The sequence below is a fragment of the Cynocephalus volans genome, chromosome 4 (genome assembly GCF_027409185.1).
Source record: "Cynocephalus volans isolate mCynVol1 chromosome 4, mCynVol1.pri, whole genome shotgun sequence".
NCBI lineage: Eukaryota > Metazoa > Chordata > Mammalia > Dermoptera > Cynocephalidae > Cynocephalus > Cynocephalus volans.
In genome coordinates, this window is record NC_084463.1 from 161,581,292 (window position 1) to 161,608,995 (window position 27,704).

General features: G+C 58.8%; 2 protein-coding genes and 1 non-coding gene across 4 annotated transcripts; 1 reads left to right on the forward strand and 2 right to left on the reverse strand.

The window, feature by feature from the left end:
- Positions 1-1,158: 1,158 nt before the first annotated feature.
- LOC134377472 (small nucleolar RNA SNORA11) lies at positions 1,159-1,287 on the forward strand. The gene has a single exon (XR_010023512.1). It is a non-coding gene; the product is annotated as a small nucleolar RNA SNORA11 (small nucleolar RNA).
- A 6,729-nt stretch (positions 1,288-8,016) lies between these two features.
- CD248 (CD248 molecule) lies at positions 8,017-10,540 on the reverse strand. Its single transcript, XM_063095519.1, has one exon. The coding sequence runs from the start codon at positions 10,538-10,540 to the stop codon at positions 8,267-8,269; it is 2,274 nt and encodes a 757-aa protein (XP_062951589.1). The 3' UTR covers positions 8,017-8,266.
- Positions 10,541-21,912: 11,372 nt separating this feature from the next.
- RIN1 (Ras and Rab interactor 1) lies at positions 21,913-26,756 on the reverse strand. Of its 2 annotated transcripts, XM_063095559.1 has the most exons (11): positions 26,671-26,756; positions 26,333-26,513; positions 26,111-26,225; positions 25,958-26,030; positions 25,739-25,830; positions 24,869-25,606; positions 24,534-24,535; positions 24,244-24,361; positions 23,799-23,930; positions 23,522-23,673; positions 21,913-22,555 (listed from the first exon to the last, which is right to left on the reverse strand). In XM_063095559.1, exons 1-11 carry the CDS (start codon positions 26,754-26,756, stop codon positions 22,079-22,081), a joined length of 2,166 nt encoding a protein of 721 aa, XP_062951629.1. In that variant the 3' UTR covers positions 21,913-22,078. The 2 variants fall into 2 exon arrangements, with proteins under 2 accessions (XP_062951629.1, XP_062951628.1); XM_063095558.1 differs by having other exon boundaries at positions 24,244-24,549.
- Positions 26,757-27,704: the final 948 nt, after the last annotated feature.

Below are 27,704 nucleotides of genomic sequence, written 5' to 3' on the forward strand. Positions count from 1 at the left end.
AATTAGTGCCTGAAGGCTGCAGAGCCTCTGCTCTTTGATCGAAGCCTGACATGGGCTACACACAGCTTGGCCAATGCAGAACACCTGGTTTCCACCCGCCACCCGACCCCACTCCTGTCTCGGTGTTCCCTCAGTCAATAGCGCCACCACTCATCTACACACCTGAACGGTAATCCTTTCCTTCTTTCTTTAAAACTTTGCATCATGTAAAATTTCAAACATCACAAAAGTAGAGAGATTGGGGGAAGGAGGCCCCTTGTCCCGAGCAGCCAGCACTGCGGCCATCAGTCACCCACGGTCACTCTTGCTTCGGCCCCACACAGCCCCACTTCTCCTGGCTCCAACTGGATCATTTTGAAGAAGATCTAGAATTTGTACCATTTCATCCGTGAATACCTCCCTCACTGCCACCACCCCATGAATTTTTTTTTTTTTTTTATAGATGACCGGTAAGGGGATCTTAACCCTTGACCTGGTGTTGTCAGCACCACGCCCACCCAGTGAGCCACGGGCCAGCCCTCCCCCATGAATTCTACCACCCAGGATTCTACCCACGCCACATCTCTCTAAACTGCCCCCATCTCCTCTTAACCCCAAGCCACCACCTTGCTCTGGGCCCCCAGGGTCCTTCCCCCATGATTCTGTGGCCTCTGACAGGCTTCCACGTCCACTCGCTCCTCCAGCCTACACAGAGCCCTGACATGTAAATCACGTCTTCACGTCCCCACTAGTCTCGGAAGCCATCTCCCACGGACGCCACTGTTACTCTTGACCTCAGCTCCCTCGGCATTTCCTTTCTGCCACTCACTATAAGTTGCAATTCTTTTTATTTATGTATGCATGGGTTTCTTTATTATCTGTTTCTTCTCTTATAATTAAAGCTGTGGGAGGCAAATGGTCACAGCTGCAGACCCTTGAGTTGATGGCCTCCTGACTCTACCACTACGACCTGAGGGGCCCTGGGCAAGTCACTTTTCCTCTCTCTGCCTCAGTCTTCTCATCTGTAAAATGGGAGACAACAATAGAATCTACTTGCTTCAGAGGGCTGTCATAAGGAATAAACAGGATGCTATGCTTAAATCAGGATCTGGAGCATAGGAGGTGCTCAATAAATGTAGCTATTGCCATCACTTGTATTATTATTAATTACAAATGGGTGGGGTGTGCTCAGAGCAGGGGGCTTGAAGAATGGTTCCTCTGTTTACAACATACCCCAAAGGAATCTGGCATCATTGTGACAAGGGGCACAAAACTTGTGGCCTGCCTACAAACAAATGCCTTACATGTGGGAAAAAAAAAAGAAACAAATGGGCACTCCACATGACACACAGACACACGTCACCAGCGGCCAGCACAATGCCTGGCACATAAAAGATGTCCAGTGAGTACGTGTTGAGTGAATGACTCCTGAGCTCCTATGACACCTCCAATGTCCTGGGGTCAGCTGGGTCTTGAGGGCCGAGTAGTAGAGCTGCTTATACTGCAGCCCAGACTGGCCAGAGGAGTTTTCATTGCTTGGCCACACTTGAGGTGGAGCTTTTCTGATCCTTGGTCAATGGGCCTAAAAAGAGCACCCAGGGAAGTCTATGCCACCTCTCCAGTCCAGCAAACCATGAAGTTTTGTGTCTCCTCCTTGGATCCAGACCCTGGATCACTGGACACCTAGAGCTTCTCCGGGATGGCAGAGCCCTGCATTTTTTGAGTTTCAGTGTGAAGTCACTGCTGACTGGCCTGGGCTGTATCTGGAGAGGGCAAGGGGGATCAGCCATCAAGTTGGACACACCCTGAGTGAAGACGGAGAAGGTGTCCTGCTTCTAAAGGAGCGGCTGCCCCTGCCTGGTGAAGGCAAAAGGCTCCTGGAAGTCAGATTCAACAGAAACCGAGAAAAACAGATCGGACAAATTGATAACTGCACATCACGTGACAGCTGGGCTACCTCTGCTCCGAGGAGGAGTTTCTGTCCAGAATGTCAGTTGAGACCCAAATCTGGGTTTTTAGTAACACACAGGCATACTCCAAAAGACAGATGTGTTTTTCTTTTCTCTGACTGCTTTTAAACAACTTATAAAATGAAACGGACCAAAATAAAAATTCCTACTTTTTCCAGTAGAATAGTTTCAATTTATGTGTTATAAAAGCACATTGTTCTAAAAGAACGCAAAAGTATAAAAATAAAATATTTTAATAAAGATCAAGTTCAAACCTCTTTAAAAAAACTTATGAAATTAAGACCTGATCATTTAGAAACTCACACAATGTAACATACGTGGGGTCAGGGCTAGGCCCTGTCCCCCTCCACAACCTGCTTTGCTCCATCTTTCTCAGTCAAACTGGGGACCCACCAGTGGCGAGTGTCGGGGCTCACCATGCTTCAAGTGGTGGCACTAGTGGTTTCTGGGACTCTCCCAGCAGTGGGGAATAACGGAATCTCAAGTCCAACTCTCCCGCCTGGATCTCTGTTCTGAGCTCCAGATTCAGGAGACCCCTTGCACCGTCTACCTGGAGCACTTCCAAACACCTCGAACTCGCATATCCCAAACTGACCATGCCATCTGTCTTCCTAAAGTGGCTTCTGCTCCATCTCCACCTCTGTACTTGGCACCACCCAGGAGACAAGAAAAAACGTGGTGGCCATCAATGCCTCGTTCCCCTCTTTTGCATTCAGTCAGTCACTGGGTCCTCTTCAAATCTACTTGCCAGCTACCTCTCAGTTTGCTCTTTTCTCCCATTCCTGCTCTGCCTCTGCCTAAGCTCAACTCCCCATCTTCTCTTGCCTGGGCAGTGCCTCAGTGGTCCCACCATATGTATTCTTGCTGTTCTCTCTCTAGTTACTTTTGTATCCCTGATCCCTAGTGGAGCCTCTGATGCATGGTAGGGTCTCAATAAATACTGGATAAATGAGTGAATCATTCATTATTTTAGCGGGCAGGGGGTTCCAGTGGCCTCCACCTGCGATAGGCTTTGTTACCATGGGTCAGGAACCAATGGGGCAGTTCTGTGTGTGCAAAAGTGTCCTTAGTTACACACCTAGGAACCAGGAAAATAACCCTAGGCAAGTGCTCTGTAACGGCAGTAAATGAAAACTACTTTTATTATTTGCCTATTAGTGAGAGAAATTGCCACTTAAAAGTTGCCTGCCACTTTATACCCAGCTGGTGTTAAGATACAAGTACTTCCTATGTTATTTGGACTTAAAACTCTTTTGGGGGCGGGGACTGCTGGCTGGTATGAGTGGAACTAACTACTTATTAAATGTAACTGTTAGGTATTTTTTGGTTTAGGGGCATCATGGAAAAATTACTGGGACACTCAGGACTGGTGACAGTGTTTGGGAACTTCTGTTAGGGACATGGTGGGCTTGGGATGTCACTTTCTGCTGACTCAGCTATCCTATGATCAGCTTCTAGACCCTGTCTTCAGGGCTCTCCAGTACCAGCTAAGCAGACACAGTGTCTACTGTAGCAGCCTGGAAGTCCTCGTTGGTTTCCAGCAGGAAACATTGACTCTCCTCATATAGAGCCCTTCCTTCTCTCTGACAGTTGTGGATATAATAGGTACATAGTATCTCCATTTTTCAAGTAAGGAGACAAGCACAAAAAGATTAGTGAACTTGCCTAAGGTCCCCCAGCCATTCAGCAGTGGAGCTGGAATCCAACTGCTGTAGACTGGATGCCCCCCCAACCTCACCGAAGCTAAATCCCCACTGTAACTGTGGAGGGTGGGAAATTCTATTATGGAAATTGAAAGGTGGGGCCTTGAAAAGGTGATTAGATTCTAGGACCGTGCCATAGTGAATAGATTAAAAATGGTGGTCATGGGCATGGTTCTGAGGGCTTTAAAAAGAAAGTAAATGAGGACGTTAGTCTCTGCTCTCCCTGCCCTGCCATTTTTCGCAATATGATACCCTGCCGTCTCTGTCACCACCACCAAGGCTTTCACCAAATATGTTCCCAGGACTTCCCCGCCTCCAAAATCATAAACAATAAAATTTGTTTTCTTTATAAATCACCCAGTTTCAAGTATTTTGTTATAAGCAATAGAAACGGACTAAAAGACCAAGCAAGGCTGTCTGGTGCAGTGTTGGCTCTTACCACTGTGCTAATTGGCCTCCTGGCGAAAAATCCCTGAACTCACTGAAACCACAGTAAAGCATGGCTGCCAGGTGCCCTACAGCTGCACCTCATCGGGCACATCTCCAGGATCCCACAATCACAGGGAATGCCTTGTTTACCAGCATCACCCACCCAAACCACAGATGACTAACTCTCCCTGGGGGAGGAAGGCTTCACTCCTCCCTGTTCAACTCACGTGACATCAGCCTGAGAGTCTGAGTCTTGCAGCCTTATCCCTAAAAGCAAGTTTCCCGGGAGATGGGCATTTTCTGATTAGAGACATGGCTATCACATATGGACTGGCTCTGCTGTAGGTTGAAGATCACAGGATCTGCCTGAGTTCAAACCTCTACTTACTAATTGGGTCAACTAAGACAGATGGCTTAACGCACTTAGGCAAGTGTTTGTAAATTGTGGTAAGAATGGCACTTACGTCATGGGGGTTGTTATGGGTCTTAAATGGATTAAGACATGTAAAGCCCTTAGAATAGGACCAGGTATGTAATAAGTGCTTCAAGCATTCATTACTATTTTCATTCTTACTTGGCACCAAACCCTACTCCCATTTGTAGCAGCTAGGGCACCAGAGTTGGAGCCCTGCCTGGAAAGAATCCCACTGCCCAGGCCTGCATGTGTCCAGAGGTGGCTTGTGCAAGGCTGGCACTGGAGCTCCACCGCGTGCCTAATGCAGGCAGTGAAAGGTGCTCAGCTGGAGGTTAGCAGGTGTTAGTTCCCTCCCCCCTCGACCCTAGCTCCCAGTCTCCCAATAATGATTGAAAAACATTTTATTGAACTCTTACCACTGAACTCCAGAGTCTCCTGCCTTCTTGGAGCCCACTATCCTGCGGGAGTGGGCAGGTGAGCATTTTCACATGTAGTGATAAGTGCTGAGACAGAGGTCTGCCCTGAGACATTGCTTGACATCAGTCCGTCCCAAAAATCTATGACCTTCAGCCCCCCACGTGGAGGCTTCTGAGCCCAAACACACAACCTGGGAAGTGTCCACACTTGGGAGCACTAGTGTGGGAAAGAGGGAACCTAGCCCTAGGAATTCTGGCCCCCAGGTGAAAGGCTGTGCTTTCACCCCCAAGAACAGGATTCGTGGCAGAGGGACAGCACAGCAGAGTCCGACCAGCCATTTTAAGGACTAGCAGGGCCGCCTCAGCTCACAGGGTAATATGAGGGCTGGTGTGAAGTCGCCTTCGGAACCGACTTCCAAATATGAGGAAGGGTACCTGCGAGGGGATCTGCTGTCCTGCCCAGAGGAGCGGCAGACATTTAAGTAACACAAACATTTAATAAATTAAGTAACTGTTTACCGAGCAATTAGTAAACTTGGGGAGAGGGGCCTCCCAGGGGCTGGCAGTCCGCGGTGCCGAAGCCAGGTGGCGCCAAAGACCCACTCATCGACGCCAGCTACCCGCCTCTCGACGCCCAGTCCGGGGGCTCCGTCCAGAGAGCCCAGAATCTGGACGAACGGAAACCGTGGGCAGAGGAAGAAGCAAGCGCCACGGCCGTGTTCGGGGACATCCTGGTCAAAGATGAGGGCTCCGGAGGAGGAGCGGGGCTGCACACCTTGAAGGCAGTACGGGATTCGGCCCCGCGCGGGCGGGGCTCGCGTCCGCAGAAGGTGGAGCCTAAGTGTGGGCGTGGCCGCCCACTAGCAGGAGGCGGAGGGTGAGGAAGAGGCCGGTTTCCTTCTCTGCGTGGGCGGGACTTAAGAACCCATGAGGGGCGGGGCCTGCGGGTATATTCAGTGGGCGGGCCCGGAGGCGGGGCTGTGTGCAGGTGACCGTTACCTCTGTGAGAAGGGTTAGCTCGGGGAAGGCGCGGGGCTTGTAGCCTACGGAGGAGTTCGCGAGGAACTCAACATGTTCTCTGCACAGAGGAGTCCGCACGCCTCCCGGACGGACTTACCGTCTCCGCGGGATTCTCTGCAGTCACGGGCTCCGTGAAGGGGCGGGGCACGTAACGCTGCGTGAGGAGAACGCGCGAAGCTCCTACTCCGAGAAGCCGGGACCCGCCGCTGTGCCGGCGTCTGCGCGAGCCGCGCCGAGGGGGCGGGGCTTGTGGCGCTGGTGGGCGGGGCTGATAGGGCGGAGGGGCGGGGCAATGGGTCTGCGGGAATCTCTGAGCTGGCAGAGGGCGAGGCTTGTGGCCTTGGGGGCGGGCCTTCTGGAGAGCTCCCCAGGGGACGCCGGACTGCAGTGGGTGGGCGTGGCTCGTGGGACCCGGCTGACAACATCGGAGTCTGTGCGGTCGTGGGCCACGCTTGGAGGAGGCGGGGCCCGAGGGTGCGTGGGCGGAGCCTGAGGCGCACTCTCGGCTGGGCGGAGCCCAGGGTCCGGGCAGGCGGGGACTCCGCGCCCGGAGGCCGTCTGTTTAGGCCCGCACGCAGCTCCGCATCTGGTGCTCATTACAGGATGACAAAGAGCGGCTCTGGGCCCCCTTCCCCACTCCCATCCCCCCGCCGACTGCAGTGCATTTAACTCATTCCTGCCCTCGGGGCGCTCTGGATCCCCTACCCCGGGTCACGGTGGTCCTTGTCCTTCCAGTCCCGGCAGGCCTTGTCACTCCCCGTGCAGCGCACGCACCTCCTTCCTAGACCCAGCCGTCTGGGCCGCCCTGCGGCCGCCGCTCCCATCCAGCAAACCTCCCCGGTGGCATCTCCGAGGTTAAAAGCTGAGCAGGATTTGGCGGGGGCGTCTGGTTTGAGTTAGGGGAACGTGAGAGCAGGGGGCCGCAGGAGGTGCGTAGCGTTCCCTCCGTCCCCTCGGCGACCCCCGGTTCGTCCCCCGCATCAGGCCCCTCTTCTCCTGCGCCCCTGGGGCCCAGCCAAGGCCCAGGTCCAGTCCCTGGGCCAGAGGATGGCATCGGGCTCCGGGTAGGGAAGGAGGCACTGGGCCACCCCTCCTCGCCTGCCCGGGTGGTCGTGGCGGTTCTGCCCCGTCCTAATTAGAGGCCCCAGCGAGGCTGCAACTGAAAAATTACAGAGGCGGTGGGAACCGGCGCCTCCCCCGCCCAGGTCCCGCCCCTGCCCCTAAGGCAGTGAACCCAGGATGAGGGAGGTTACCCCCCAGGCTGTGATCTTTGACCAGCCCCTCCTCCAAGTCCTGGGATATCTCAGCCCTGAGCAGCCTGAACTCTTGCTGGAGCTGGGTCTGCTGAGTTCTCGCTGTCCTTGCACCACCCCCAACCTACACGGAGAAGAGCAAAGTGTGGCCCCAAACAGGAAGGCCTTGCTTCTGAGGCTGCCTGGGAGCTGGAAGTGGGAGATCTTTCCTGGGTTCGATGCTCCCCTATCCCAGCCTCCCAGGCTCGTCTGATTCCTGACTCCTCTCCAGAGCAAGGAGCAGGAGCATCTCCAAGAGCACCTCCAACCCAGAGGGGTGGCAGCACCCTTGGGTGACCCTGAGCCCCAGGCTCCAACTTCTGGGCAGCCTGTGAAGATGGGAACGGAAGTACCAGAAGAAGGTTAGTGAGGAGAAAGTTACCCATCAGACGTCCTGTTTCTCTCCCCTGAATCACTGGTCCCCAGAGCCTACCTTTGACTTTAAACCCTCTTGGCTCCAGTTCGTCAGAAGCTCTCATTCCAGAACCCTCCCCCAGATTCAGCCCCACCTTCTTGGAGTTTTGGTTAAAAAAAGATCAAATATGGAATTCTCCCCATGCCAAACCTCCCACTCCTGGGCTCACTGTGTGACCTTGGGCAGGTCTGTGCCCTCTCTCGGCTCCTGCTTCCCTGAGGATCTCTGATATATACCTTCCCTTAAGGGGTCTTACCTTACCTCCATACCCGGACAAACTGAAGGAAGATCCCCTCCTTTTTTCTGAGTCATTCCAGACCCTCCCCTCAGGCACCAATAGGGGTCAGGAGCTTTGGGTGAGGTTGGCACCCGATTTATTGGAGAAGGCCCCAGCACCCACCCCCTGAAGTGCTGGGAGCCTTGGTGTATCCTCTGTCATGAGTGCTGGGCCAAGGAGCAGAGTTCCAAGAGCTGAGTCTAGTGGTTGAGTGAGAGAGGAGCCTGGCTGGGCCCAGGAGCAGGACACCCTCTGTCCAGCTGGGCAGCCCCTGTGGGTCCCTGGTGCAGCCTTGGCCATGTGTCCAGGGCATGTCCCTTCCCCCTACCCTGCAGGGGGTCTGCGCCCAATCACACGCTGGTTCTGCAGGTCTGCACCCCTGTGAGGCTGCCCCTGGGGGGCATGGGTTCTGTTGGGCCCTTGCTCCCAGCGTGGGTGACCCAGCGATAGCAGTCGGTGATGCGCTTGTTGGGCGCATGGGGGCCACAACGAGTGCAGTACACAATGCCCAGTGCAAGGAGGACCACCAAGAAGACGCATGTGGGCACCAGGAGTGCCACCAGCAGCCACCGGTCGTCCCTCTGGCTGTGGCCTGTCAGACTGGCCTCTTCAAGGGCTGTGGGAGCTGCTGTGGGGGCCTCTGAGGGCTGCCACGGGGCCAACTTGGGACTGGGGCCACCTTCCCTTGGGACTTGGGGGGCTTTGGAATGAGGATGTGTAGGGCTGATGGGCGAGGTCTGGTTAGTGGGGCTCTGAGGAGGGCGGGGAGTGGGGAGAGCTGGGGGCTGGGTGACAGCAGGCATGGGGACTTGATGGGCAGGGGGCACTGGGGACTTGGGAGGGGTGGTCAGAGAGGGCTGGACAGTCGGAATAATGGGAAGCTGGGTGGTCTGGGTTCTGAGGACTGGGACACCAGGGGCCAGAGAGGGTTGATGGGCACTGGGGGTGGGGGCCAGAGGGGCGTGGTTAGCTGGGATTCCAGGCAAATGAGTGGTGGTCTGGGCATCAGTGACTTGAGTGTCTGGAAACAGAGGGGACTGGGGGGCAGGGAGCAGTTCAGGATACTTGGTTGAGATCATGGGGGGCTGGTAGGCAGGGGGCTGTGCTGGTTGAGTGACAGAGATAAAGCGGGGTTGGTGGGCAGAGGGCAGATCTGGATAGTGGGCTGCGATCACAGGGATCTGGTGGTCGGGGGGCAAAGTTGGGTGTGTGGCAGAGATAATAGAGGGCTGGTGGGCAGAAGGCAGTATGGGCCGCGTGGCTGAGACCACCACAGGCCGAGTGGCAGAGAACACTGAGGAGTGATAGGGGACCCTGGGGGCACTGAGCGGGGGAGGCCAGGTGGGCTCTGGGTGGGGTATCCGCGACTCTCCGTCCTCTGGGAAGCTGGGTCTATAGGCCAGGCCAAAGTCAGGCAGCTGTGTAGGCTCCATCCACAGGATCCCAGGCCCCTCTGTCCAGCCACCATCGAAGGCCTCCCAGGCCTCGTCTTCATCCTCCTCATCCTCCCCGTCATCCAGCAACTCGTCTCCCAGGTCCTGGGAAGCCCGGGCACCCATGGCCCCTGCAGGGCTGCAGCTGATGCCATCAGCCTCAAGCTCGTGACCCTCGCTGCAATAGCATTCGAAGCCACCAACGTAGTTGACACACATCTGCTGGCACACACCGGCAATCTGGCACTCATCCGTGTCCACGCAGCGGTGCGGCTCATCCTCAGCTGGCCGGAAACCCAGGCGACAGTGGCAGCTGTAGCCCTGTGGCCCACCGGGCTCACACTGCTGCTCACACGGGGCCTGGGCGCAGGGATCCTCGCAACTGTGCCCGTCTGCTGCCAGCTGGAAGCCCTCGGTACAGCGGCAGGACACACGGCCATCCACCTCCTCCACACACTCATGTTCGCAGCCCCCGTTGTCCGGGCCGCAGCCAGTCGCCGGGCACAGGGGCCCAGCCCGTGACCAGCCCACACCCCCCTCAGGCTGTTTCACGCACAGCAGAGAGGCTCCCCTGCCAGCCTGGCACTGCACAGCAGCCACGGAGCCGAAGGGCAGCCACTCAAACTCTGTGGACACCAGGTGGAAGGGCGTGGTGTAGACGGCTGGTCCCGCCTGGCCTGCCTCACCCAGCAACGCGGGGCAGGCGCCCTCGAAGCCAAACTGGCACAGGTAGCCGTCGACGGCCAGCGTGCACGAGCCCTCGAGCCAGCGATGCTCGCCACTGGCCTCCAGGGCCGCGCAGCGCTGGGCAGGGCAGGGCCCTCCGGTGGCCGGCTGGGCCCAGTTGGTGAAGGCGGTGTCCTGGTCTCCCGTGGTCCACGTGAAGCCGCGCAGTGGGCGCTGCGGCTGGCACTGCCGGGCCTGTCGCTGCAGCCCGATCCACAGCAGCCGGCTGGCCGGGCCGGCGCCCACCAGGCTGTCCACGCGCCGGGCTTCCTCGGGGGTCCGCGGGGTGGCCAGGTCGCCCCCCAGCTCGCGGCAGGCCCGCCAGGCCTCCAGGAAGGTGCGGCGCCGCGGGAACAGAGCGTAGCAGCTGCCCGGCCCGCAGGCGGCGCGGGGCTCGGTGGCCCAGGGGGCCTGGCCCAGCGCGGGCACCGCGGCCACCCAGGCCAGCAGCAGGCGCAGCAGCATCGCGACGCCCCCCGACTGGCCCGGCCCGGGGCCCGCAGCGGCTCTTGACAGGGGGAGGGGCTGGGGCCTCCGGCGGGCGGGCCGGGGGCGGGCCGGGCGGGCTCGGGCGGGCTCGGGCCTTGTAAGGAGTGGGCTGGGGCCGCCGCCAGCTCCCCGCTCCCGCTCCCCGGGGGCGCCCGGGCAGGAAGCGGGGGGGCGGGGGGCGGAGGCGGGGAGGAGGCGCGGTTAACGGGCCGCCCCAGGCCCCGCAGGGCTGGGAGGCGGGGACCGGGGGAAGGCCTGCCTGCGACCCTCGGAAGACTCCAGCACAGTCCGGGGCTCAGGGCCGTGGGGTGAGGTCGCTTCCCAGAGACTCAGAGCCCCAGATCTGGAAGCACCGACCTCATCACTCCCTGAACAGTCTCACTGTCCCCCGCTTGCCGTCCCTGAAGAAATGTCCCCTGAACCGCTCCCGCCACATCACACATGTGTGCAGGCGCTTCTCCCCGCTCCCCACGCAGGACCACACTCTTGGACACTCTGTTTGTCCCTTCACCTCACTGGAGACCTCCCAGGGGTCTGCAAACCCCCTTCCCAGAACTGCACACATTCTGACATGCTGAACCCCATAGGTGCACATACATGTAGAATGGTATGGCATTCTACATGGCCTAACACACGAAGTCCCTCCCATTCGTGTGTGAGCCCTGAATGGAAACCACCTTGGTCACCCAGGCATGGACATCCTCCAGCCCTCATTTATTTACTATGCCCTTGCCTCAGGCCCCCACCCCCAGCTTTCTGGCTCCAGCTGGGCCAGCATGGGCTGGGGGAAGGGGCCCGTAGGGCTGCTCTTAATTCACCCCTGCTCAGCCTGGGGCCCTGGGAACCTGGGCTTGGAGGGGGAGGAGGCAGACCCCAAACAGGAAATGCCTCTCTGGGCTCCTGCTGCAGGAGGGCAGGGTGCAAGGCTTAGGGGGCTGGGCGGGGGCCGGGCTGCACTCAGGGTGAGCAGGGCTGGCTGTGAGGGGACCCGTGCAAGGCCTTGTATGGGCATGGGACACACAATGACACATACACGTGTATGTGACACAGGCATCAGTGTGTGGAGTCCTCCCTGCCCCCAGGGCCTGCTGCATGGGCCTGGCCAGGGTCCTCTTCCTGTGCTTCCTGGAGGCCTCTGGAAGCATGTGCACTGAGCCTGTCACCCAGGTTGGCCCCTGGGGAGCTGGTTGGCGAATTAACCCATGCACACCCCCTGAACTCTTAGTAGAAATTTGAGCTGGGGGTGGGGAGGTGCGCTGCCTGGTCCAGCTTCCCACTCTGCCGCTGATCTGCTGTGTGACTGCAGGGAAGTCACTGACCCTCTCTGAGCCCCCATTTTTCTAATCCACAGTACGGGGGTCATGAGTCTGGGCCTTTTAGCTCAGCAGGGCTATTGTATCACAGCACTCAGTGTTTGCAAACATGCTTTCTCAGCTGCCGAACATGAGGCCAATGTTCCTTAGTCGTCTGAGCAAATCTGGGTGGGGGGTGGGGACCAGGGCTGGCTTTGCTAACCCCCTTACAGTGTCCAGGCTGACCCTGCAGACCCAGCCAGTACCCTGAGAACCAGGGCTTATGAAGCACTTGCTATATGCCCGGAAGTTCATTCTTCTGAGCTCTAATGGCTGTGAAGCACATAGAATCATTCCCCTTCTCAGGAGAGGACAGTCAATATGGGGCAGTTCATCCTTCCATTGGCTCACACCCAAAACCTTGAGATCATCCTTGACTCCTCTCTTTCTCCCACACCCCATGTTCAATGTCTCGGCAAATCCTGTTGGCTTCACTTTCAACGTAGATCCAGGATCTGACCACTTCTCACCACCTTCTTTGCCACCGACCCCTGGCCCATGCCACTGTCATCTCCTATCTGGATCCTCTCCCCCAGTCTCTCTCTTGCCCTCTCCATCCTGCCAGAAGGGTCCTATTAAAACCTAAGTCAAATATTAAAAAAAAAACCCAAAAAACCAAAAAAGAACCTAAGTCAGATCCAGTCACCCCCCTACTCAGAACATTCAGAGGCCCCCATCTCACTCAGAGGAAAGGCCAAAATCCTGGTCATGGCCTCCAGGAGTACGTGATCTGCCTCCAGACTACTCATCCCACTGCCCCCCTCCCTCTGCTGCAGCCACCCTGGTCTCCTTGCTCTTCCTTAAACTCACCAGGCACTCTACCTCTGGGCCTTTGCCCTGGCTGTCCCCCTGCACTCTTCCTACAACATGCAAATGCTCTGCGTCTTCATTTTCTTCAGGCCAACTCAGGTGCCAAAGCCCCTGACCACCTTCCCCACTCCAACATCCCCTGGGGCTCCCTGGTCCCCAAATCTTGCTCCAGCTCCCCTTCTGCACTTGTCACTATCTGATGTGGTATGTATTCATTAGTTTTGTTTTGTTTGTTTGGTAGCTGGCCAGTACGGGGATTCAAACCCATGACCTTGGTATTATAACACTGCGCTCTAACCAACTGACCTAATCGGCCATTCCTGTATATTTACTTGTTGATCTGCTTATGGTCTGAACCCCCCTAGCCAGGGTTTCTCAACCTTGGCATTATTGACATTCAAGCCTGGATAATTGTTATAGGGACTGTGCTGTGCATTGTGAGATGTTTAGCATTATCCCTGGCTTCTGCCTAGATACCAGTAGCATCCCTCCAGTTGGGACAATCAAAAATGTCTCCAGACATTGCCAAATGTCATGTCCCCTGGTGGCAACATCACTCCTATTGGAGAACTGTTGCCCTTGGAGACTGTGAGCTCCATGAGAGCGGAGTCCTTGTCTTGTTCCCTGCTGCATCCCCAGAGCCAGGAGGCTTCTGGCCCATAGATGCTGCTTGGGAAAGGTTTGTTGAATGAATGAATGAATGAACGAATGGGCTCCAATAAGTGAAGAACCTGATTCAGGAAGACACAGTGGGGGAGCTGCAATTGTGCCTGGAGCCAAAGCCCACTTGCTCCCCACATTCCCTGGCCTTCCCCATGAAGACAGACCATCTTAAACCTGGGAGATCCCTGGTGATCAGCAAGCCTTTTTGTAGATGGGAAACTGAGGCACACACAGTCTCAGAGCCACTTGGTAGCAGGCTGGGACTACCACCAAGTCTCCTGATTCTTATTCCAGTTCTCTTTTTGCTCTAGCACCCTGAGGTGTCACCTGAGCGGAGTCTGAGAGTCAGGAATGGCATCAAGAAATGAAGATGGGAGGAAGTTGTAGCAGGAAGAAGGCACAGCCTCGACAAAGGTACTCAGGTGGGAGAGCTCTGGAAGGGTTTAGAGAATACAAAGGACTTCACTGGGCCTGGGGTGAGGGATTGTCGAGAGGGACAATGAGAAGGAGTGGAAACAGAATATCAGAAAGGGAGTAGAGGTCTGGCTTAGGAGGCATTGAAGTTGCCCCTGAAAGGCTGGGCCTCCATCGTGGAGGCCATGGGGAAGAGGGGCATGAAGAGGAATCTTCGTGGCTAGTGTGTGGTGGGTGGAGGGGGACTGGAGGCCAGGGACCAGTTAGGAGGCTGTTGCAATCGTCTGGGAAAGGGGAGGTTGCTGGCTGGAGACCCAGGCAGTAGGGCGGGCCGGGCTGGGGGAGGCAGCCTCAGGAGGCTAGTTAGGGGCGGTCCTGAGCCTGGTCCAAGGGTGTGGCTAGCCCAGTCATGATTCGGGCAATGGCCAGTGCTGGGGCGTCTAAGGGGAGGCTGCAGGCCGTCTGGCAAGTGGGTGGGTCAGATCAGAGGTCATGACTCCAGCCTCAGTGGGGGTGAGGGATTGTGGGGGATGGGCAGGCAAGGGAAGCAGGAGGAGGAGGGTCAAAGGCCAAATTCCAGATGTACTGGCTTGGCCTACTTGCAAGTGGAGGGAAACTGGAGCCAGGATGGGAGATGGGGAAGGCAAGATGGGGCACCTCTGGCCCCAAGAAGGCTAAGGGTTTGGTGGATAGAGAATGAGACTTCGAGATGCACCTGAGCACCCAGTTTGGGAGGGTGTCTAGCACTTGCCTGCTCCTTCCAGGTTGGGAGAGGGCAGGATTGAGGCTGCCTAAGAACCTTCTGCCCTAGTCGGGATGAAGAATGCATTGGGCACAGCATCAGGGATCTGGGTGAGAGGAGCTGGAGAGGGGGCTGGTTAGGGTCTCATTCTTCCCGCTAGTCTGGTTGAGCCTGACTCATCTTGGATCACCATGGCATAAAGAAGATGCTAACTGATGCAATAAGTACTTGGAGAATGGGTGGGTGGATGTATGGATGCATGAGTGGATGGATGTATGCATGGGTATATGCATGGATGGGTACATGGATGGATGGATGGGTGGGTGGGTGCACAGATGGGTGGATGCATGGGTGGGTGCACAGATGGTTAGATGCATGGGTGGGTGCACGGATGGGTGTAGGGATGGATGGATGCACGGATGGATACATGGATGGGTGTATAGATAGATGGATGCATGGATGGGTGAATGGATGGATGCACAGGTGGGTGGGTGGCTGGGTGGCTGGATGCACACGTGGGTGGGTGCATGGATGGAAGGATGCACAGGTGTGTGTGTGGATGGGTGGATGGATGGATGGATGAGTGGGTGGGTGGGTGGGTGGATGGATGGATGCACATGTGGGTGGGTGCAGGATGGATGGATGGATGCATAGAAGGATAGTTAGATGGCAGGATGGGAGGATGGATGGGTAGGTGGGCATATGGAGAAATGGATGGATGTAGAAATGAGTGAGTGGACAGATGGACAGATGGGTACATGGGTGAGTGTATGGATGGAAGTCACTTAGATGCATCGTTCAGGGATACAGGCAGAAGTGGGAGGCCCTGATGCATGAGTAGCAGCCACCATGATGAATCGTATGTTCAGAATGGAACTCTACTGCTTTGCAGGAGCACAGCCCAGGAGGATGGGTCACTTGGGCTATCACTGGCAGGGACCAAGTGTGATGCTTCCCCTGGTGCCATGTAGCCTGTGTTCTCTGTTGGGGCCTGAAGCCAATATGTCTCCCCAGCTGGGGATAGGGACAGTGCACCTTCCAAGCTCAGGATGCCAGGCTCAGCTCACATCAGGGGTCAGGAGGCTGGGGTTCCCTGCTCTGATTGTGATCTATACAGGGAGAGTTCACCTCAAGAGGGGTTATGAAAACAGAAGCCCACTTGCCCAGAAGGAGCCTTGTCTTGCAGCTACTGGGATAAGCCAGAGGCAGATGGTGGTTTTGGATGTGATGTGTGGGCCTGTGGGGGTAAGGGTAGGGGCCGCCTGCAGAGGTGTTGGCCTGGAGAGGGCCCAGTGGAACAGCCAGGGTGGGGGAGTTGAGTGTGATTGGGGGGCGCCCCCTGGGCAGGCGTCCTGCAGAGCCTTGGCACGACAGGCCGCTGAGCCAGCACATTGCTTTGTGTACAAATCACCTCCTTTCCTCCTTTTTCTTCTATCCCCATCCCCCCACCTCCTTCCATATCTAAATTCTTCCCAAACCACCCCAGCCTTCGGCTGTCTGGAGGAAGGGTTGATGGGTAGGCGGGAGGCGCCTGGTCTTGGGTGGGAGCGGAGGAGGGGAGGTGGGAGATGTCCCACCCCAGGCCGGAGTGGGGAGGGAAGGGAGCGCTTGCAGCCTCCTCCGCCTCCCCACGTGTTGGTGCCGCACCCTGTGTGCTTCTGGATGGGAGGGCTCTGCGTGAAGCAGGCGGTGGTGGTGCTGGGGACTGGACACGGTGGGAGAGACAGGCTTGGGGAATGGGAGCCCCAGAAGAAGGGGTGTCGTCCAGACCAGGCCTGGCCCCTGAGGGTGAAGGACTCTGGCAGCTGCAGGGTCTGGGGGTGGGGTAAGGTGGTGTCTTCACCATGGAGAGAGACCGTGATGTGTTCAGGGGTGCATGACCACGTGCTTGCCTGTGTGCGCACGCATGTGTGTGCACAGCTGGGTGATGTGCGTGTCCCAGCGAGTCTACACCTTTACCTGCGGCTGGGAGGGAGAAGCATATGGCTGCCCAACCTGGGCCCAGCTGGGACCCCAGTTCGCCCTCCTGGCAGATGCTGGACCTGAATGAACGTCTGGCCCCACAGCCCATGTCAGAGCTAGAAGGGCCCTGGCCTCCCCACTCGGTGTACAGACAGACCTTCTCAGGGACACAGCTTCCTCATCTGCACAAGGGGTACCTATGGGAGTGGACCCCGTCATCCCTGGTGTGTCTGCCAGAGGCCTGCCACCTAGGGTGACCAACTTGTCCCTGTTTGCCGAGGAGTTTGCTGGTTTCAGCACTGAAAGTCCCATGTCCTAGGAACCTCCTCAGTCCTGGGCAAATGAGATGGCTGGTCACGCAGTTGTCAGGGACGTATCTCTTTCCACCACATCCTTCCCCCTGCAGCCCGTCTCAGCCTCCCCGCCTCCCCCACACCCCCTCTGGAACTTTCTCTGAAGGTTCTTACTTTCCCTTCTCTTCCTGTCCAACACCCTCTTCCTCCTGCCCCCTTGCTCTCTCCAGGAATCTCTGTGTCTCTGTCTCACTGTGTCTCTCCCTCCCTGTTGCCCTCTCTTCCCGCTGTGTCTGGGGTCTCTCTGTCTCCTCTCTTGCACCCAGGATTGTCCCCTTGTTGGCTGCTGGGGTCTCTCTGTTCTCCGCCCACTTCTTTGTCTCCCCTCTCCATCTCCAGTGTCTCCCTGTCCCTGTCTCAGGGTCTCTGGCTTGCCACCTTCCCTGGGTGGTCCAGGCCTCCTTGCCCTCTCCTGGCACTGCACCCCAGTGCTGGCTGCGGTGGGAGCCAGGTCTGGGGGCTGTGACCAGGCCGGGAAGGGGAACCCAAGCAGACATGATATTTATGTTAGGACTTCAAAGTGGAGCAGAGGCTGCGGTAGGGGTGGAGGCGGGCGGGAGGGGTGGCGAGCAGAGCCAGACTGAGGTCAGCTCCGGCCCCTCCCTGGCGAGGGTCTCCTTGGTGACACACATCTCCCCTGTGGGACACTGAGACCCAGAGTAGGGACAGAATGGGCTATTTTGGTGCAGAGTTCCAAGAAAGGCACTTCCTGTGCCCCTGCCCCACCCCCAGCCCCATCCTTTCCTCCTGTCACCCTGCAGCTGGGTCTGGGCATCCATAGCCCCCACCTCCTCAGAGCAACAGCCTGGCCTGGGAGGCAGGGGGCTCTGGGGGTGGCAGGAGCAGAGGGCTCGATCTCAACAGGAAAACATCCCTGGCGCTGGGACAGGCCGTGTGTTCTCGGCTCTCTGGCAGACGCCTAGCCTGGCAGGGCCCTACTGGTCTGTAACCCTGTCGGCCTCGTCTGGGCCAGGCAGGCCCAGTCCCTCAGGGCCTCTGGAGTCTACTCAGGCTGCTTGCCCGAGGGCCTGAGAGGCCACAATAGGCCATGCAGGTCACCCCACCCCTGCCCCCCACCCTTGGCCTAACCCCTGTTAAAGACACCCAGCTGCTGGGCCCGGAAGGCGTGGGGTCAGGATTGGCTCATCCTGCAGCACCGCTCTCTGTCCCGAGCCCCTCCCAAGAGCCGCGCCCAGCAGGCACCCCTTCAGCCTGGGCCACCGCTCAAGAAGCCCCCTCCCAGACTTGGACCTTGCTGTGGACCCAGGACCCTCTGGTCCAAAGCCCACCCGGGCCCTCAAAGCCCCAGCCCTGGGTCAGTGCCCCTCCCAGGTCCTCCTGTGAATCACTTGAGTTGGAATCCGATGAGCTCAGGCCTCCCCACCCAGCGCTCTGCCTCTGCCTCCTGCCTGGCCAGTGGGGTCGCCATGCCCCTCACGGGGGTCTTCTCAGCAACCCAGAGCCCCCACCTGGGTGCACCATGGGCTGGGGTGGGTAAGAGGTGGCAGGGGTGGGCCAGGGCTGGGGGGGGAGGGCAATCAGGAGAGGGGCTTGGACCTCTTCTGCATGCTCAGGAGTATAAAAAGTGTGTGTGTGTCTGCGTGTGTCCTTTTGTGCATCTGTGTGTGTCTGTGTGTGTTTGCGCTTCCAGTGCTAGGACACAGGGGGAAGGGGACGCCCATGTGCTGTGTCCCAGGAGAGTGTATGTCGTGCATCTGAGTGGGAGGTTTGGGTGTGTTGGTAGCAGTTCTGCATGGGTAGGTCCACGTGCATCATGGAGTCCCTGAGTAGGGCACCACATGTCTGTGTCAACCTGTCACCATGTGTGTGTCAGGGAGTCACACTCTGAACCCGAGAGGGAGAGTGTTGTAATATCTCTGAGTGTGCAGACTTAGGGACATCTGAATGAGGGTTTGGTCTGTGTCAGGGTGTGGCTCAGAGGAGAGATGGCCGTGTGTTCCTGTGTCCCATCCCGCAGGGCATGAGTGGCTAGCGGTCAGGGTGTGCCTGTCAACATTGGGGGTGCCCGGGTGTTAGTGTACATGCCCGTGGCAGCAGTGTCACACTCGGTGCGAATGTGGGTCAGAGTGCTACTGTGTGTTAAACCGTGGGTGTGAACATGGGTCACAAGGCCGCTCCGTGGTGAAAGTGGGTCGGGGTGGTGGTGTGAGTCTCAGTGACTGCCTTCCACCCCACCCTCTCAGGTCACCCCGCAGGCCCTGGCTCCTGGGCCAGTCTGGACGGTAGAACCTGGGATAGGCGTCCCCCCTCCCTCACGCCTCCTCCCGACCCCAGTTCGCAGGATTCCTGCTCGCAGGACGGTCCCAGGTCCCCCCTGAGAGGGTGCTTACCTCCTAGCACCAGTCTGGGCGCGGGTCCCCTGAGTCCTCGGGTCCCCTGGGCGGCCTTCTCAGTGGAGAAAGGGACCCGGCATACAGCTGGGAATGAGGCGCGCTCGCCCCCTGGTGGCAGCGATGGAGAACGCGCCACCCCGTGCCCCAGGAACGCAAGGGAAGCGCTTGCGGTGAGTCTTCCCTAATCAGTCATTCTACACGTATTCACTAAGTGCCAATTCCTGCCCAGGCATTGTTCTAGGCTCCTGAGACTTGGCTGGGAACAAGGCTGACTTGGCTCTGGCATAACCAAACTCATATATAGAACTGTGGCCACTTTCGAAGTGACATGCAACATTTCCAAGTGAGGAAATGATTTGGCTGCTCCTCAGTAGATCCACACGTCAGGTTCCAATCCTGCCCTGCAGCAATGGACGCTGGACCAGGCATGTCACCTCTTGGAGCCTTGGCTTCCTCTTCCATAAATAAGGACAAAGGTGGCAGCAGGGGTTGGGGAGAGGTGGGCTCATAGCTATTGCCCAGCTCGCACCTTGAAGACAGTGAGAGTTGACCTGTTTCTCTTTGGCTGGGGGCTGGGGGTACTTGGTGCTTGGTTCATAACAGACACTCGATAGATTATTGCTGGGTGGATGAGTAAGTGAGTCCATCTGTTTTGGAGGATTGTAGGATCTGGTGTCTGAGCCCTTTGCTCTGTAACAAGCCACTTTTCCTGAGCAAGCCTCGGTTTCCTCATCTGTAAAATGGGGATAATGAGACCAGCCTTAGACTGGTCTATCATTGTTTGCCCTGCCTAGAGCCCCTGCCCCTATAACATGACCCTTGGTCATGCTGATTTGGCCTGGACCCCTGACAATCAGAATCTCTTGAGAAGACAAACCAAAAGACCCAGGCAGGGGGCATGCCGAATTCTCCAGGCCAGGACTTAGGATTGAGCATGGGAAGGGAGGGAAGGACTTGCAGAGGCCCCAGAGACAGGGCCCAGAAGCCTCCTTCCTGTGAGACTGGCTCCACATCTGGCCCCTGAGGTTCTCTGAGCACCCCTGCAGACATTCCAGGTCCTTCCTCTGGGTCCGAACTTGACACATCATCCTGTGTTTGATTCTCAGGACCCAGCCCTCTGTTACCCTCCCCAGGTTCCCACCTCACTGCCCCTCCCTCCTAGTTAACAAACTCCAGTCAGTGGACCACATTTATTGAGCGCCTGTGGAGCGTGCGGCACTGTACAAGGCACTGGGGTGGGGGTGGGACAAGGAGAGAGGACACATGTACAAAAGAACGTATTGGCAAGAAGCTTGGGGGTGGGGGGGTGGCATGGAAGTGGGGAAGGAAGGGCTGCTGGTGGCCTGGTGGGAAACTTGGGAGCCCCGCACCTGGGCTGTATCTGGATCATCCAACAGCCGATGTCGATGATTTCCACCTCGTACTTGTCATGTCTGACATGTGGACTGATGACCCTTTGTGCTCAGTGCCTGAGGGGAGTGCCTCTGAGACTGTCTGGGGTCCTCTTCCATCAGGGACAATTCTTTTCTGGGGAATGATTCCCAAGATGCTGGCCTTGTCCAGACCCCTGACTCCAAGGGACCTGAGGGCCAGCAGCCTCGGCCCCTGTGCTGTCCCCAGGTGAAAGACCAGTGACCACCTTTGCTGCTGCTGCTCTCCAGCCGTCTTGGCCCCTCAGGAGTCTCCTCTCAGCAGCTTCCTGGGCCAACTGCACCTCCTTGTGGTTGAGGTTTGGCATCGCTGCCCCAGCCTTGAGGGTTCATTCTTGGGGCTTAGAATAGAGAGGTGTAGGTGGAACCTGATGCCCTGGTTTGGGTAGGGAAACCCCTAGTGACTTGCTGTGTGAAGTCCTGGGAGTCACTTTTCTGAACCTTGGTGGGGCTAACAAGCCATGTCCTGCCTCCCCGTAAAGTCTGTGTGAGAGCCGAAGAGTTAAGTGCAGAGAAAATGGTTTCCCAGCCTGCCCTCCTTCCCTTCTGGAAGCTTGTCTGCCTGCTGGTGAGCATTTTCCCCCTGTCCAATTCTCCTGGGAGGCTGGAGTGCCTGGGAAGACTTCCAATCTTGGGGAAAGACAGGAAATTGGGTGCTTTCTCCCCCGGGACCTGATCTCCAGGGGAACAACCTTCCCTGAAGGAGGGAGCATGAGCAGGTGAGAGCGCCACCCGGCGGGGAACAGGCTCCTGGAACAGAGCAGCGGGGGTCGCCACCACCCCACCTCCTCCCCTCTCTTTTCCCCTAGTCTGAACTCTGCTTTGCAGCAGAATCATCCATTTGGACCTCCAGAACATTCCCAGCAGATGGGCAAGCAGCAATAGTGTTCCCACTTTACAGATGCGGATGCTGAGGCTTGGAGGTACGGGTTCTCCAGGGGGTCCAAGGAGGGCTGGGCCCTGAGCCCTTCTGACATTCTGCTGCCTCCCTGAATCCTCCTGACACCCAGGTGTGGGTGGGTCTTTCAGGGCCTTGGAGCCTCCAGCCTGGTGGGGGCTGCCTGGCCTGTGCCCATGGCGGGAGATGCAAAAGGAGCCAGGACAAGCCAGAGGAGGGCCTCCGCTGGGTTGGTCCCCTGTTGGGCACACTCACCAATGCAGGCTGCCTGGCCTCCAGCTGGGGGAGAAGAACAAGAGGCAAGGGGCCTTGGGCACATAGTCTAGGGGTCCCCCAACCCCTGTCCCCCAGCTCCCCCAGCAGGTGGGCTCACAGAGACAAGTATCAGACAGAGGGGGTTGCAGACACAGGAAAGGGCCCGAGGTCGCCGTGGCCCAGGTGGCTGTGGCCTTGGCTGGTAGGGTTGATGGCTCTGAAAGGCCTTCCTGGCAGCCTCTGAGTCTCCTGTCCCAAATGGCCTTTCTGGCTGCTTCCAGCTACTCCTGTGCTGCCTGGCTCCTCTCAGCCTCTGGCTCCTCTGGCTGAGCAGGGCCTCCCCTGGTCTGACCCTCAGCCCCCTCAGCAGTTGTCTCAGACTCTCCATTCCTGTCCCTAAGGCTGGCTTTGACTGCAACGTCCCCATCTCCTGGGCCCTGTTTCCCCTCCTCCCCGCTCCCTGCCCCTGGCTGCCCACTGCCCTCCTCCTCTGTTGCTGTCGCCTGGGTCTTGGGCTGCTCTGCCTGGCGGTAGACGAGGTAGCCGGTGGTGGGAAGCCTGTGGGCCAGGGCTCCAGGTGACAGGCACTGGTAGCCCTGCTCCTTGTACAGGAAGAGGCTAAAAGTATCAGGCTGAGCCACTCGAAATTTGGTGGCACAGAGCTGGTTCACGGTGGCAATTGAGGCCCCTGGGGGCACAGCCAGGGTCTTGGAGGTGCAGCCACTGCTGGGGTCCTGATAGGCTACTCGGAGGAGGTGCTATGAAGGAAAAGCAAAACCGAGTACTTAGCCCTGCCTGGTGTGTATCTGGCTCCAAAGCTGAGGGACAAGGGTAGGCCATGCAGGGACAGGGGTGGGTGGCATAAATCCAGTGGTAGAACCAATTGGCCAAAGCTTTGTGAGCTCCAGTGAGGTGGGGAGCAGTCAGGCAGGGAGAGATGGGGCAGGGGCTGGGGGGCAAGGCTGCAGGGGCTAGGGGAGCAGGGTTGCAGGTGCAAGCATGGCCCTGCAGGATCTCACAGGCCTAAGATGAAGCTTAGATAGAGCTTACTCTGGGCCCTAAGCCCTTGTCCTGCATTCACTCATTTAATCCTAACATCGACCCCAGGAGGCAGGTACTGTTACCCCATTTTACAGATGACAAAATTGAGGCACAAAGAGGTTAAGTAACTTGCCCAAGCTCCCATAACCAAGAAGTGGTAGAGCCAGGATTGGAACCCAGGATCTAGCAACTGAGTCTGGACTCTTAACCAAGGCTGGGAAGGATGAAGGGCAGGGGTGGCATCTGGCTCTGAAGACACCCAGGCCAGAGCCCAAATGCAAGGGCAATGGGGCACAGGCTGAAGCCTGAGGTCAGGGGCAGGCAGAGGCCTGGCTGGGGCTGAAGGCCAGGATTTGGAGTCTGGGCCTGTCACCTGTGTCCCTTTCCTTCTCCATGTCATGCTCCAATTTCCTCATCTGTAAAATGGGGATAATAATGGTCCCACTTCAGAGTGTCTGTGAAGATTCAGAGACGCTGCCCCTGGAGCACGTGGAACCTGCTCCCTCTAGAAGGGCTGGCTTTGACATTTTCAGAGGGTGCTGCTTCTGTTGCAGGGTGATGCAGGACTAGCCCTTTCCTCTTGCTGGGTCCCACTGGGAAGAAGAGGGGTCTGTGCTGGAGGATGCCAGAGCCTGCCTGGGCCTGGCCAGTTTGGGGTGGACACTGTGGAGGGGCCGTGTTACCTGGAAGCTGTGGGTGGCAGGCAGGCGGCGTTGCTCCCAGAGGCTGAGGGAGCGCTGCAGCTCCTGTGAGGGACTCAGGGGGACGGTGTGGGCCTGGGTCAGTCCGCTCAGCAGGGCCAGGCTGGCCGAGAGGCTGGTCAGGTAGTAGCCACCTGGGACATGAGGGGGAGGAATGCAGCTCGGGCTGGGCTGGGGTGCCCCGCCCCCCTCCCCTTCCCTGCTGTCTGCCCCACCCAGACAGGGAGGCGGAGGGTGTGTGTGGAGGGGGTCCCCTCACCCTCGCCGGTGAGGAGGGCGGGCTCCAGCAGCTCCGACATGTACTCGGTATCCAGCAGCAGCTCGGGAAGGTCGCACTGGGCCACGACGAGGCTCAGCAGCGGCAGGAACTCATCAGCACCGGCGCCTGCCCCTGTGGGCACATGGTGAGGAGGAAGCTTCAGGCCCCTCTGGAGCCCCAGGGTCAGAGTCCAGTCCTTGTCTTAGACACTGACCCCTTCCCTCCACCTGCCAGGCCCTATGCAATGTGATCTCCATAGCAACCACGTGGAGGGGCTGCAGCCAGGAGGCTCTACTCCCTGGGCCTCAGTTTCACCAAGTTTGAGTTGGGAGGGTTGGCTCATTCCGCCCCCACCTCCCGCTGTGGTCCTGGAAGTCTCTCCCTGGGGGGCCTGCCTCTGACTCAGAAGGGGCAGGGCGGTGGGAGGTGGTGGGAGGGGACATACCTGCCTGGGTCCTCAGGCCCGTGTAGAGCAGCTTGCAGGCCTGTAGGAGCCGCTTGACCTGGGCGCTGGGTGAGTAAGTGCGGAGCAGTTGCAGCAGCTTCTGGCGCACCTGATCCATCTCCACCGGGGAGGGCAGGTTCAGGTGGGAGCCAAAGGCCCCAGGGCCCTGGGCACGGGCCAGGCGGAATCCTTCTGCCAGGCGGCCCAGGGAGCCGTCTGCGGAAAGCCGGCGCCGCAGGCGGGCTGCCAGGATGGGCCGGAGAGGCTTGAGCACAGAGCGGTGCAGAGACTTCTCCAGGACGTGTTCTGCCGGAGGAGGGGCAGGCAGGGGTCAGGCGGACGGAGGGGAAGAGTCCGGGACAGAAAGGAGGAGGAAGGGCAGAGTCAGGCAGGAGAGGCATGAAAAACAGAGGAGCTGGGCAAGAGGGGAGACTAGGGGAGACTAGGGGAGAGAGGCAGGGGTGGAGATCATTGGAACAGCAATGAGACAAGGTGGCTTTCTAAAGCAGCAGAACAGAACCAGAGAGGCTGGCACTGTGGAGCAGAGGCGAGAGTCGGATAGGGAAGAGCTGGCATGATGGAGAGACAGGGGCCCCACTGGCAGAGGCCCCGGCTGGGGCCTTACCCAGCCTCTCGGGTGGCAGCAGCTTCTCAGGGCCCAACTCCGTGGTCAGCATGGCCCGGGCTCGGCTCAGCACCTGGCGGATGCCCTGCAGCTCTTGGGGTGCAGGACTGGCCCGCACCTGGGTCAGTAGGTCCTGCACCAGCTGGCCCACAGCGGTGTGTCGGTCCTGCACCAGCGCTGTGGCCAGCCTGCCCACCTGCCGTTCGGGCACCAGCAGGGAGCAGAAGGCAGCACTCATGGACCGAAGCAGAGGCCGCCGCCGGCCCAGCTGGGGTGAGGTCGCTGGGCTCCCCCGGGACCTCGGCGTCCCCTCCTCCTCAGAGCTGCTGGGGGAGCCACAGTCCACCTCCTGGAGGGAGGGCAGGGGTGGGAGGTTAGGGCTGGGGTCCCTGGGCACACGGTACCCCACTGAGCTCTCCCTCCGCAGCAGCCGGTGAGGGGGCAGCCTCTCTGTCTGGCTGGGGGCTGCCCCTGGCAGCACTGGGACGGGGGGAGGTGGCACGGCAGGTGGAGACAGGGGGCTGGAGGTCTCTGTGGACACGCGCACTTTGAAGCTCCTCTTGAATTTCTCCCGCTTGGTGGGGCCCAGGTCCCCTGGGAACAGAGGGTTGAAGAAGCACAGGGCAGCTCCAGTGCCCTGGTCCAGCTCTTGAGGGGACCGGGCCTTCAGCCGGGGCAGTAGTGGGCCTTCGGAGGGGCCCCGCGGAGGCTTGGTGTTGAGGGGGGAGCTCCAGAACTCTAGGGAAGAGAAACCAAGTGGGGCTTCAGGGGCTGGTGGGGGGCCCAGGTGCTGGTGGGCCTGTGGGCCTTCCCTTCCCCCCTCGGCCTCAGCTCGTCCATCTGTGCAGCGGGTGGCAGGGGAGCCCTTACCAATGCCCAGATGGGAGATGGCCTCCAGCTCCTTGTGGGTGGCCGCCTGGCAGATGGCTCTGGGGAGCTGGAGCTGAAGGAGAAGGATGTCCCTGAGGCCAGAGAGAGGAGCAGGGTCAGGAGTGAGGGATGCTCAGGTTGCAGAAGGTGGGAGGTGGAGGGCTGTCGCTGGGACCAGGGCTCCACAAACAGGCACTGGCTTCCGGTGGGCAGACTCACCGGGTGTGGCAGTAGGCGCAGATGAGCTGGACCAGGTCCGGAAACATGAGCTCCGAGCCCTCCAAGGAGACGCCTGAGAGATGGGAAATAGTGAGGCCGTTCTCTGCGGATGCACCCCCGACCAGCCCTTCCCAGCAGGCCAGCCCCTCTCACCTCCAGGGCTCTCCTGGATGTAGTGGCTGGAAACAAAGGAGGGGCCGCTGGCCTCGGGCAGCCGCACGCACAGGGCCTGGCACTGGCGGGTGTTAGATTTCCGCACCAGGAACGTCTGCAAGTGGACAGGGCTTGGGAGGCTCAGGACCTGAGTGTCCAGCTCCTCTCCCTCCCACCTCAGCTGGCCAGTCCCCGGAGGTGGGAGGTGGGGGCGAGACTCACCCCCGGGGGCTCGGTCCTCAGCACGTGCAGTGCAGCCGCGGCGTTGGCCCGCAGCTGCAGCCACACGGGCCGGGTGAGCAGCAGGCGCTCCCGCAGGCTCACGGCGCGCCCGGGCCGCTGGAGTCCACCTGCCTGCCCCCCGCTGGCATCGGGCATGTCGTACAGTGGGTCCTGGGCTGGCCTGGGGGCAGGCACCCAGACCTGAGCAAGGGCCAGGGGCTGGGACCCTCACCCACCGTTCCCCCCTACAGGGCTTCCCACCTCTGCTGCCTGGGGAATAAACCCTCCTCTTGCTGTCCTTCCCCACCCCACCTGGCTGCCCGTCCAACTCCACTAACTTTTCTCTCTCCAGGTGCCCAGGAGTAATGCTGGATGGCCTGGGGGCTCCAAGAGGGCCTGCTCCTGGCTCCCCAGGGGTTTCCATGGCTGGGAGCTCCTTCGCTTCTCTGGGACTCAGGAAGAGAATCCAGCTCCCGAGGCACAGGCACGCACATTCCCCGTGGTGAGTAACACTTCCTGAGGGCGGTTCGCCCTGTCACACCCCACCAGTTAACTCTTGGGTGTCCACCCCGCCTGGCCAGTGCCCGCTTCCTCTCTGTTCTAGGGCCAGCCTGGGGGGCAGGGATCTCTCTCCATGCTAGTGCCACCCTAAGGGTCCCAGCTGTGGGGGTCCCCCCTCCCCACCGTGCTTCCTGCAGCCTTGCCGGCCTCCTCAAATCACACAGGTGAGCAGGAAAGGGTTAAGCACAGCCCGGACGGCCCAGTCCGCACAGGCCCAAGCCTCGCCCTGGGGCACCTCTAAATCTGTGGTCAGTTGCTCATCTGTCCAGCGCCTTGGGGGTCAGCCTTGGGGGAGAGCACCCCCTACTGGTCAGATGACTCATTCCTGAGCCTAACCTGGGTTTCGGGGATTTCATGTTGCCATGGAGAAAAGATGCTGTGTCTCCATGGAAACCAACCCCTTTGCTTAACTGAGGTTCTGGGGGTGGTTCTGACACTCAGCGCTAACCAGGGGGAGTCTGGCTGTGAGGTCGTCAGCACATGGCGCTGCTGCCGGCTGCCTCCCACGCACACAGGCCCTGCCAGCCTGCCTTGCCAATCTGCCAAGCGACTGGGCAGGTGCAGACATGACCTGGTCTCTAAGCACCCGCACCAGCCCCCTTCCCACCTGAGGCCACGTGCTCTGCCTGCACCACGTGTTGCTTCTGACTCTGCTCACCAGCAACAGGTAGTTCCGGGGCTCAGCCCCCCATCTCCAGCTTGTACCCCAAGTCAGAGTACTCCAGAGCCTGCTGGATAGTGAGAAGAGGTACCGAACTGCAGGGACCCCAGTAGAGAATCTGCTTGTTTCAGGAGCTCCCCACAAAAGCCA